Source organism: Solanum stenotomum, chromosome 9, assembly GCF_019186545.1.
Source record: "Solanum stenotomum isolate F172 chromosome 9, ASM1918654v1, whole genome shotgun sequence".
Classification (NCBI taxonomy): domain Eukaryota; kingdom Viridiplantae; phylum Streptophyta; class Magnoliopsida; order Solanales; family Solanaceae; genus Solanum; species Solanum stenotomum.
The window spans coordinates 11116252-11129329 of NC_064290.1; the positions used below are offsets into that span (position 1 = coordinate 11116252).

At 36.6% G+C, this 13078-nt stretch overlaps 1 protein-coding gene across 1 annotated transcript; it reads right to left on the reverse strand.

Annotated features, from left to right (window-relative positions):
- Positions 1–778: 778 nt before the first annotated feature.
- On the reverse strand, positions 779–3335 carry LOC125877011 (pentatricopeptide repeat-containing protein At1g05600). The gene is made up of 2 exons (XM_049558314.1): positions 3208–3335; positions 779–2380 (listed from the first exon to the last, which is right to left on the reverse strand). The coding sequence occupies exon 2, from the start codon at positions 2353–2355 to the stop codon at positions 853–855; it is 1503 nt and encodes a 500-aa protein (XP_049414271.1). The 5' UTR covers positions 2356–2380; positions 3208–3335; the 3' UTR covers positions 779–852.
- Positions 3336–13078: the final 9743 nt, after the last annotated feature.

Consider the following 13078-nt stretch of genomic DNA (forward strand, 5'->3'; position numbering starts at 1 on the left):
AGTAGACTGCCTTTGATTTTTCAAGTCCCAAAAGCTGGAGAGTTTTGGATAAATATCAACCATCTTAATTCATCTACAGAAAATTAACACCCCTACCGTAGACCTATATAGCAATTCAGAGGTTGACCTCGTTTCTTTGGAATCTTCAAGCTAAAACCATAGGCCAGTTCAATATCTTCTCAAGCGGTACATGCACCTGGGGTTCTTGCATCTAGATTTCAAAAATACATATTCTATCCTTCATTAACCCCATGACCAATCTCCTTCTATTAAGAAGTGTCTGAACCAAGACTTCCCCCTCAGCACTTATGTACAACGAGAATCGGTCTTTTATTGGATGGAGTTATCCATAGGATGCCCTTTTAGCAAACTTATTTTCTATTTTTCTGCTACCCTCATTGTTAGCTAATGAAATTGGTTTTCTATTGAGTTGCTTTTCCACTTACCTCAAAGTAACCTTGTAGTAAATTCTAATTTATGTCCATCCAGGAATAGAACTCGTTACATTTTACATTATAAAGTAATTCTTTCAACTTTTTAAATTCTATTTGGTTAGTTAAAAGTACATCATCTATGCTGTATATATAAGCTTAGCTAGATATTTATCCCTCTTTGGTGAATGTACACCTTGAATAAGCAACGACTTGAATCTACTAAACGAAGTACGGACATTAAGGTCAACATATCAGCATATGTTATATTGCCAAATGAATCAAGGCAGATAATTAGAATTCAGAGCTAGGGAGAAGGGAAAATAGAAAAGAAAGGCTTGGAAGTGTTAAGCAAAAAAGGTTTATTACCAGAAAAGAAATAGGGGGGAATCCAGCAATACAGTTGTAGTTATAGACTATGCTAAGGTGTCTGTAGCTGCTCTAGTGTCTTCTCATTCATACCGTTTTCACAACAGATTGCACCTAATAATGACTGCCACACATGGATATCTGGAGTCAAGGCTAGAGAGATCATGTCCTCCAAACACACAATAGCACTGTGTAAATCACCTACTTGGCAAAGACCTCGGATAAGAGAATTCAAAGTTCCAACTCTAGGCCAAAAGGAATTAATTGACATTTGCTCCATCACCTTGCTTGCTTCAACATATTTACCATCTTCACATAACCCATCTACCAAAGTTTCATAAGTTTCATAGTTTGGCACGCAACCTACTTGAATAGACATCCTTTCCAAATACTTTATAGCACAAGTAGATTTTCTTTCATGGCATAGGCCTTTTATAACTACATTATACAATCTAATATTCGGAACACAGTTTTTTTGCACCATCTCACAATCAATGACCATAATTGCCTCATCAACCTGGCCATCCCTGAAAAGAGCAGCTACCTTTGCTTCATAAATCGCCACTGATGGTTTGAAGCCTCTGTCATGCATTTCCTTGAGCACTTTGTTACCTTCATCAATCTTGCCTTCGGCGTAAAAGTCAACAGCCATTGCTCTGTAGCTATCTGAACTGGGAACTATGCCTTTTATCAAAGCTTCATTAATCAAAACTTTCATATTTTTTGTATCTGATCCATTCCGGCATTGAGTAAGATCAATCTGCTTGTAGCATCTTTTCGGAGCTTTTAGTCCTTTTCGCAATACCTTACCAAGAATTTGTATAGCCTCCTCCCCTTCTTCATTATCACACAACGCTTCCAATAAAGCTCGATAGACAACCACATCTTCACCACTTCCCTTCTGAGATATCCTCCAGAACATTGAGTACAATAGATGAGTAGCCTCATTGAGCCGCTTTTCTTCACATAAACCCCTCATCAAGATCCTATAACTCTCTTTGTTTGGATAACAGTTCTGGTAACTCATCTCTTGGAAAATATGCGATGCAAGATCAGAGCGTTTCATTCTACAAAGAGCATTCATCAACAAATTCAAGAAATGCGCCCGAGACTTCACTTCCCATCCACAAGAGTTCTCAAGGAATAACTGATAAACAGATTCTAGCTTAGATTCTTCTACCAATATCTCCAAAAGAGTATTCAAAGATCTTGTCCATTCTATACAATTGAACTCCGGAAGAGACTTAAAAAGAAAAATGGCTTCGTTTGTTAATCCAGCTTGTGCATAGCTTCTAATGGCATTCACAAATATTGAGTCATGACACTCACACGAGTCCTCTTTCATCTGATTAATTATTCTCTTCATCTCAGTTGTTCTACCTGATCTGCCTAAAATATTAATCATAGTGCCATAAACAGGACCATTGTGACGGTAAGTTGGATACTTGCATTTTACTTCGTCAAATAATTGAAGCGCTTTTAGTGGGTTCTTCTGGCTCAGTATTATTTGTGAGAGCTGCTTTGGTGTTAGAATCCTTGGCCATCTTATGCCCATAAGCACCAGCAAACTTGATGCAACTCTGAAACAATATAAAAGAGATTATTATAGTCATATATAAAGGACGACAATTTCATGTTTTGAGAATTCCACCAAGAACTGACATTATGGTGTAGTAGTAAATCCTTGAACTTAATTCATGTGACAACTTACTTCATTCATAATTCCTCATCAATCATTCTAACTTCAAATGAACTGGACAGTCGTGCAGGTAATTAATTATTCAGTAAAATGGCTATGACCAATCACAGTTGCTACAAGTTCCTGCTCGAGTGAACTGACCAAGCAGTCCACAACCTTTCAAACTACCCCACATTTATTCCTATGAATCTCCCACTAACACTCGTTTACTCAGACTTCACCAACAAGCTAAGCTCATTTCCCTATCAGGCAATTTATCGAACAGTTTGTGTGCAATAAGTTCACTTTGTCTACTTTACATCTTTTTCTTTTTTTTTGTTTCCCACCCGGTGTCCATAGCCTACATTGGAGCTCCAACTAAATTTGGATCGCGCTCTGCAAGGCCCATTTGGGATAGCGGTCCCAACAGAATTTTCTCCATACCCAGGACTCGAACCCGAGACCTTTGATTAAGGGTGAAGCACTCCCACCAACCAGTGCACCACAAACCACGGTGGTTTTGTCTACTTTACATCTAAGCAACAGTATTATCCTCCCAGAAATGGTGTTAATTATAGTTCGCAGCTCAACAATCATCAAAATAAGCAACAAGGAAATCAAACCCAGCCTAAAAGCCTCATAATGCTTTCATGAGCTGATGAAACTATTCAATACACAAAGGATTTGGGAGGGGGACTGTGGCTAAAAGAGAGAGAAAAAAGGGCTTACTTGATTTCGCAGAGCAGTGGTGGGAAAAGAAAGGGATGATCGGCCGAATGTCGTGTGTTGGTTGTTCCTGCTTTCTTTTGCTTCTTTCCCGTTTGTGTGTGCTACCGTATTTTTCCTGTTTGCGTAACAGCTGCGGGTTATCCGGGATTCAAAAATTAAAATTAAAATTAAACGTTTACCAAAAAAACATATATCAAACTCAAAATCAAAAACTAACTAAATATCTTAATTTCTTTAGAAAAAATTATCCCGTTAATTTAATATGATCCTTTTGTTTTTCTCTTTTTATCGCCAGAAAAATCATTTGTCCAGTATTTTACTCTTTCTAACCATTTTCAGTTACCTTTTTTTTGTAGCATACACATGAAATCAAAAAATATTTATACAACGTATGTGCAAATATTTATATTTATTCATTCTTAAAAATATTTATGTTGTTTCAATCTAATCCAAAGAGAACATAGAAAAGGGAAATAATTGATTGAAAAGGTGAGTTTTCATAAGCTAGTAGGAGTTTGATTATCAACTTTAGATGTATTTCTCTGTCAAAATTAAGAGTATATTTTTGTTAATGTACAATATGAGCAATATATTTGGATTAAAAGTATAATTAGTTAAATATATTTGGACAAAAAGATATAATGAGAAATATTCAATATGGATGAACTTAAAGGACTAAAACTCACATATTACTATATTATAGAAGAGTCTAGGAATGACTATCAATGTTCCAATAAGATCACTATTAATGTCCAATATATAAAATATATAAGTCGGCCCCACCACCTTCCACTTAAATACTACATATTATATTAAATCTCTCGACTCCAACAAATCTATCAATTAATGCCACATAAATTGAGACATGACAAATAACATATATTATTAAAAAATTAGGTTCAAAATGTACTATAAAATACAATAATTAACAACTTAATATATTAAAGAGACATATAAAAAATGGTTAATATTTGAAATTCTGCATGTGCCACATAAATTAGAACAAACAGAGTAATAAATATTCCCTCCGTTTCATAAAGAATGACCTGGTTTGACTTGATACGGAGTTTAAGTAAATAAAGAAGACTTTTGAATCTTGTGGTCCTAAATTAAAGTTATGTCAAATGTACAAAATTGCCCTTAATCTTGTGGTCTTAAACATGTCACGTGGAAAGCAAAAAGTAAAATGTTACCAAAAAAGGAAAGAGGTCATTCTTTTTGAAACTGACTAAAAAGGAAAGAAGGTCATTCTTTGTGAAACGGAGGGAGTATTATTTTCAAAATTATGTAAAAAAAAAGTACTACAAATCACAATAGCTAACAATTTAAAATATTTTTAAAATCATATAAAAATTTCAATAACTTCTCAAATTCCATAATATGACATAAATTTAAAAAAAAAGTGTTATAAATCATAATAAATAGTACAATATTTCAACTACTTTAAAAGTATTATAAATTGTAATAAATAATACAACAATTTAAATTACTTAAAATTTAACAACTTAAAAATATTTTTTTAAATGTATTAAAATTTTGGTTAATTGTCAAAACTTTACATGTGCCACATAAATTGGACATGGAGAGTCACACATATTTTTTTAAAAAAATTACATTAAAAGTATTCTATCAATTAACAACATATATTGTTTGAAATTGAAGAAAAAAAAACTATAAATTACAATAATTAACAAAATAAATCTCTCGACTCCAACAAATCTATCAATTAATGCCACATAAATTGGGACATGGCAAATAATATATATTATTAAAAAATTAGGTTCAAAATGTACTATAAAATACAATAATTAACTACTTAATATATTAAAGAGACATATAAAAAATGGTTAATATTTGAAATTCTGCGTGTGCCACATAAATTAGAACAAACAGAGTAATAAATATTATTTTCAAAATTATGTTAAAAAAAAGTACTACAAATCACAATAGCTAAAAATTTAAAATGTTTTTAAAATCATATAAAAATTTCAATAACTTCTGAAATTCTATAATATGACATAAATTAAAATAAAAATATAATATATATTGGGCCCCGTGCTGGCACGGGGTCCTATATCTAGTTATTCCTATAAAAATCTACTGATTCTCTTTTCTCTTCTTCTCCTCCATCTGTTGCTTTTGCTCTTCAAAGGGTAACGTCCAAAACAAAACATAAATTTTTTTGAGAATGAACAATGGTTTTTGTATCCATTAAAAGCAGTGTTAGTGAGCATGTAGTGCCAAATTGTAATAGAGTGCAATCATCTCAGGAAATGTTGAATTTGTTGTCAAGATGGACAGAAATCAAGATATTGAGTTGCATTAGCAAAGAGCGCTACGATGGACTTAAAGATTGAGATCACAACAAGAAGATTGGCTATGGTTGATGAAATGATAGCCATAACTTTGAAAAAGAAAGAGGACAAAGTGATCGAGATCAAGAAGCTGCGTGAAAAATACTATTTCCTCGTGGAAGAGGCTTAAAAAAACCCAAAAAAAGAAATTGATGATGCGACTCGGCAACTTAAAGAAGGGGATGGAAAGATCACCCTCCAAGTGTACTTTTCGGGACTATGACTTGGGTCCCGAAGTCATTTCATGTGCCCTTATTTATCAAACTCTTTAGGCCATAGGCACTCTACATCCCATCAAGGGATCCACTTCAAGGGTTGAACCCGAAGAAGTGAGCCTACCACCAGAACCAGAAAAGGCACACCACAGATGAATGCATGAAGTTGAGGACCATCATCATGACTTGATCAGTAGTGGGAAAATCAGCTATACGTGGGGGGCCACTCTGTCCTTGTGATCAACCAGCATGCCGGTCGCAGAGAATACTATGATCTGACGTCACGACTTCACAGTTTTTGAGGATTCGTATCTGAGTATTTACCTTAAGTTGGTTCAAGGTGGGATCTTGACCCCTGCCAAGAATGACCTTTGCCTTTGGAAGTAAAACTGCTGAAACCTGACTTTATCATGGCACTGAGGAACACAACATTGAGAAATGTCTCATATTCCGTTATGATGTGGAGTCACTGATCAACAAAGGAAGAATCCAGATCAAGTACCCCTTCATTACCGGTGAAGATTCAGACAAAGAGAACTTGACAAATCGGAGGAAGGCATAGTTTATCTTTCTAGGAGTTTTCATTACATGCATGTTTTCACTGGGATTATTTTTTTTATTTTGTCCAAACCCATCGGTGACCCCCTAAAGTTGGCACGAAGTTTCACTTAGACACCTCAACTGGACGATGTTCATTTTAAACACCTCATGTAGGATTTCATTGTGTCATTTTGACACTTTTTTGACAATCCACTAAAATTACACTGTGCGTGTAACACACTCGCAAATAATGTAATATAATGTCTAATTAAGGAAAGACACTTGATATTTAAGTACAAAATAATACTTTAAAAATACATTATAAGGAAAATTTAATTTTCAGCCAAAAATAATAAATAAAAGCATTTAGTTTCTAAAACCCCACCAAACTATCCCACCCCTTCTTCCTCATTCTTCCAAACTTTTCCGGCGCCTCCTCTTTACCCCTAATTTCTTCTTTTGCTTTTTTCATTTTTTATTCAATTCAGATTTCCATTTTTTTTTTGTTGTAGATTTAATTTTTATGTTATCAATTTCATGTTTTTTAATTGTGTATCTAATATTACAATGCCTCCAAAAGGAATAAAACTATAAAAGGAGCACATATACGAATGCTATATATTATTTTGCATATATAAACTTGATGGGTGTGATAGATGTACAATGGTGTGTAGCACTGAACTTGAAAGATTGCAATAAAAGTTGTAATTGTTGGATCTAAAGAATAAGAATGAGAAGATGGTTGTGGTGATTTTCGGAACTGAAAAAATTAAAAAATTAATTTGATTGTATTAATATCGATGGTAGCAGCGGTGGTGAATGGATGGTGTGTGGTGGAGGAAAGAATGAGGAAGAAGAATAGTTTTGACCTTTTAAATATTATTTTTTTGGCCTGAAAAAGAACCCCTTCACGCGTTGATTTTGGGTGCATTACACTTATCATGCCATGTCAGCGAAACATATCAAAATGACACAGTGATATCCTACCTTAAGGTGTTTAAAATGAACATTAGCTAGTTGAGGTGTCTGAGTGAAATTTTGTGCCAAATTTAGGGGGTTACCAATGGGTTAGCCCTTTTATTTTTATCCAATTCAGAAAAAATAACTAATGCAAATTTTCTAGCCATCTCCTCACACCATGCAAAGCGAAGCCCAGTATTTAAGTGGAGAACAATAGAGGGGCGGGTCATGTTACTGGATATTGGCTCAATTGCAGGAATCCTAAAGATTCGAGGATCGAAAGATTGTCCAGGAGAGAACTCGAGGATTCAATCAATTGAGATGAATAGAAGAAGAGATAAACAGAGAGAAGAAGAGAGAAAGTGAATTTGTATATTTCATATATTCCCTGTAACTGATGATTACAATCTATTTATGAAGAATACATTTTAACTGACTTATTCTATCTAACAGATTCAGTTACACTAACAGTTTAACTAACTTCCAGTACACTGATCAACTAACATGTGATTATTGTAACAGTACTCCCTTCATACAAAAGATCCTTGACCTCAAGGATTAAAGGAAGGAAATCTTGTCTTCGGGACAGTAGCAAATTCCCAAGTGGCAACATTAGCAGGCAGTCCAACCCATTTAACCAACACCTGAGCAACAACTTTGTTGCCTCACTTAACCAACCTTCGTTGCAAAACAGATTCAGGACCAGGACAATTAGGATTAGCCAAATCAACAGTAGGAGGACAAGAAATGGAGGAAGGAACCTCATAACACCTCTTTAACAATGACACTGCACAGTAGGGTGTATCTTCACTTAACTAGGCAAAAGGAGGGTGTAAGCCATAGGACCAACTCTCTTGATGATCTGAAACGGGCCATAATACTTAGCAGCAAGCTTGTGGGAAGAGTGATGAGATATAGTAGCTTGTTTATAAGGCTGCACTTTAACATAAACCCAATCTCCAACAGAAAATTATCTATCACTCCTATAAGAGTCTGCTTGTTGTTTCATCCGAAGCTGAGCTCTTAGTAAGTGATGTTTCATTAGCTGCAACTTGAGCTCTCTATTCACCAGTGTCGTGTCAACTTTAGTAGAAGCTGACTCACCTGGTAGATAAGGAAAATGGAGGGGTAGGGGTCGACCATACAAAGCCTCATTAGGGGTTGTTTGAATGGCTGAGTGAAAACAAGTGTTATACCAGTACTCAGCCATAGGTAAACAAGCTAACCAATTTGAAGCATCATCATTACAGTAGCATCGCAAATAGGTTTCCAAGCATCTGTTTAACACCTCAGTTTGTCCATCAGACTGAGGATGATAAGCCGTAAAGGTATTCAACAATACACCTTGGAGAGTAAAGAGCTCTTGCCAGAAGGGGCTAAAAAAAACAGCATCTCTATCACTAGTAATAGCATCTGGAAGACCATGGAGTCGGACAACGGTATCCAAGAAAACTTGAGCAACTGATTGAGCTGTATAAAGATGTTTTAACGGAAGGAAATGACCACATTTGCTGAGTCTATCAACCACCACCAAAATCACCTCATGTCCTTTAGACTTAGGAAGACCATCAATGAAATCCATACTGATTTGAGACCAAACTACCTCAGGAATTGGCAAGGGTTGTAACAAACCAGGGTATGCAGCCAAATCAGACTTATTCTTTGACATACATCACATTTTTTAATGAATTCCTTCACCTCTGTCCTTATGTTCTTCCAATAAAACAATGTCAACAATCTCTTGAGGGTAGCTTCAACTCCGGAATAACCACCAAGAGGGCCAGCATGCCACAAGGTGATAATGTCAGTCCTCAAGCTCTGTACATTTCCAATCACAAGCTTCCCTTTCCTTCTTAACTGACCTTGTAACCAAGTGAATTGGTTGTGGGAAGTAGGATCTGCGTGTAGCACTGTGATTAACTGATGCAGCTCCTGATCTGAATGCCAACTCGCCACTATAGCTTGAAAAAGATCAGTATTAGTAAGTGAAATTATCAAAGCCAGAAACTCAGCTCCAGTCACTCTGGAAAGTTCATCAGCTACTTTGTTCTCAATTCCCCTTTTGTACTCAATAGAGTAATCAAATGGCATGAGCTTAGTCAATCACAACAATTGAGAATTAGTATGCAACTTTTGCTCCATAAGAAACTTTAAGGCTTTCTGATCAGTCCTAATAACAAACCTTTGGCCTAGTAAGTATTAAGACCACTTAGTAACGGCCTGAACAATTGCCAATAACTCCCTATCATATACTGATAAGGCAGCATGCCGGGGAGATAAAGCTTTACTAATAAAAGCTATATGATGTCCTTCCTGCATAAGCACAACCCCTATCCCATAGCCACTAGCATCTGTTTCAACAATAAAAGTCGTGCTTGTATCAGGCAAAGCCAAGACAGGTGCTTGAGTTAGTGCCTCTTTCAATTGTACAAAGGCTTGTTGAGCTATGGATTTCCATTTGAACTTATCCTTTTTTGTAAGATCATTGAGAGGTCTACTAATCATCCCAAACCCTTGGATGAACATTCTATAGGAACCAGCTAAGCCTAAGAACCCTCTCAGTTGCTTAAGAGTAGTTGGGACAGGCCAATCTTTAACTGCTTTTGATCTTTTGAGGATCAGTAGACACACCCTCTGCTGTGATAAAGTGACCTAGGTATTCAATCCTACGAACACCAAAGAAACATTTACTTTTTCTAGCAAATAACTGGTGCTCCACCATCTTCAAAAAGACAGACTTCAAATGCAATACATGATCTTCTATGGTCTTACTGTATATCAATATATCATCAAAAAATACCAATACATGCTTCCTTAGAAATTGCTGGAACACAGAATTCATTAATCCTTGAAATGTAGCTGGAGCATTTGATAATCCAAAGGGCATAACCAAGTACTCGAAATGTCCAGAGTGAGTTCTGAAAGCAGTTTTAGGCACATCCTCATTAGCCATTCGTAGTTGATGATATCCAGACCTTAAGTCTATTTTAGAAAATATCTTAGACCCTCCCAATTCATCCAATAGGTCCTTCACTATAGGAATTGGAAACTTGTTTGTTTTTTTTTTTTATGATAAGGGAAACCCGCAGTCGCTACCCTTTGGGTGCGCACAGGGTAAAACCCCCACTCCTATGCAATAGCTCGCAAACCACATAGGAGAGGTAACCCGCACTAGGCAAGCCCGGTGCGACGAGCTCGACCCAGAAGGCAAACCCCTTGCTTTCGCTGGCAAGGGGTTTCGAACTTGAAACCTCCAACATGGAAGTCCCAAGCCCAAACCACTGGGCCACCCCGAAGGGCAGGAATTGGAAACTTGTTCTTGATAGTAGACTTATTCAAGTCCTTATAATCTACACATAACCTCCATGACCCATCCTTTTTGCCTACTAACACAACTGGTGATGCAACTAGGTTGTATAATCCCTTCATCCAACATTTGTTGTACTAGACCCTTAATAGCATCTTTTTTTACTGAAGGATATCGATAGGGTCTCTTATTCACAGGCTCCACACCAGATTGTAGTACAATTCTATGATCAAATATACCTCTACAAGGTGGTAAACCAATAGGATCATCAAATAGAGCAGAAAATTCTGATAATACCTCCAATAATGCAGGATTTTCCTCAGCCTGTTTGTCATTGTCCAATGAATGCCCCTTCATTTCATCACTCCCTTGAGGGACTACCTGAATCATGCAAAGTTGAGACTGATTCCCCGAGTGTTTGGACAATCTGCCAGCACTAGAAGTCAATATTTGACTGCCAGATCCCCTGAGTAAATGCTTTCTACCCTTATACCAAAACTCCATTGTTAAACTCCTGAAATTCATCTTGATATCACCTAATGTTAACAACCACTGAACCCCCAACACAACCCCACATGAACCTAGGGGAAGTAGTAGAAAGTCAGCTACAAACTCGGCTCCCTGTAGCAACCAAGTGACAGTAGTCATTTTGTCCACCTTCATACTTCCATTAGTTGCTGCAACCACCTCAGTATTAATGGACTTCATCTCACACCCTAACTGCTTGACTAAATCAGAATCTATGAAATTATGAGAGCTACCAGGATGTGTAATGCCATTTTAGAATGGTATCCAGTTACTTTTAAAGTCCTAAAACCCAATGACCCATTTAAAGCATGTATTGAGATCTCCATGTGCTCCACAGGTTGCCCCAAATCTAATGTATCACTCTGCGATTCTTGCAAGATATTCCCTTGATCCTCAATTGAATCCTGCAACTCATCCCCTTCATCCACTTCCAACAAATATAACTATTTAGAAGTTTTACACTTGTGTCTTGGCGTGTATTTTTCAGTGCAAAAATAACACAACCCTTTGGCCCTTTTTTCATTCATCTCCTCTAAGCTCACAGTTCTTCTACTGACTCCTTTAGAAAAGCTAGAATTATTGCTACCTGGAGTAGGTAACAGAGGCTTACTAGTAAAATTCCTTTGGTCCAAGAACTTCCTTGTATGCATTTGAGGTTGATTATGGTCAGGTTGCCTCACCGCCTGCAGGTATGCTTTATGCATTCTTGCACTCTTGTACACCTGAGATAATGAAGTAGGATTGGTGATCTTCACAACAATATTCAACTCAAGTTTCAGACCTCCAATAAAACAGCTAATAGCATTTTCTTGTGACAAATTCACCCTTGTCAAGTTGCTCTCAAACACTGACTGATAATCCTTTACACTACCAACTTGCTTGATCTTTTTTATTTCCTCCATGGGATCATCAAAATCAGTACCGAATCTTTCAACCAATGCCCTCACATAGTCACCCCAATTTGGTGGTTGTAAGTATGGTCTATATCTCATGAATGACAAATGTCATTGGATGGCCTCCCCTTTCAATTGCAGAGCCGCAACTGTAACTTTCTCATCATGACCAACATTCTCCATAGAAAAGAATTGATCAATTTTGAACAACCATGACCTAAGATCTTCCCCCCAAAACCTCAAGAACTCCATTTGTGACCACCTATTGAAGTTCGATTAGGAATTATTACTTGTGCGAAGACTTCTTTCCCTTTCCCTAGGAACCCCTAAACCATCATTTCCATCAGAAACACCTTCCTGTCCCAATGGAACAGTACCCCTGCAATTTTCTGCTGAAGTCTGATTCCTCAATTCCATCACTGCATGATCTAATTTCTCTAAGGATGAGACCTTACCAGCTAAATTCCCCATCTCTGTTACCAGATTTTGCATCATATCCCGTAAATCCCCAATTTTTGCTACAAAATTGTCATTACTTGTTTCCCCAACTGGTCGACTTCCTTTCGCCATCGTTGCCAAGGAACGTTAAGCTCTGATACCAATGTTACTGGATATTGGCTCGATTGCAGGAATCCTAAAGATTCGAGGATCGAAAGATTGTCCGGGAGAGAACTCGAGGATTCAATCAATGGAGATGAATAGAAGAAGAGAGAAACAGAGAGAAGAAGAGAGAAAGTGAATATGTATATTTCATATATTCCCTGTAACTGATGATTACAATCTATTTATGAAGAATACATTTTAACTGACTTATTCTATCTAACAGATTCAGTTACACTAACAGTTTAACTAACTTCCAGTACACTGATCAACTAACATGTGATTATTGTAACAAGTCCATTATCCACCGAGTTTAGAAAGTTGTGATTGTGATTGGTCCAAAGGGCGAGTCACATACGGATTTCTCGGTCATCAGAAAAAAAAACTGGCTTTCTTCTCTGTCATACATTTACTATTTTTCTGGGTTTTTTTTCAACAATTTTTGTTCTCTTATACAGGAATAAGACCTGGGCA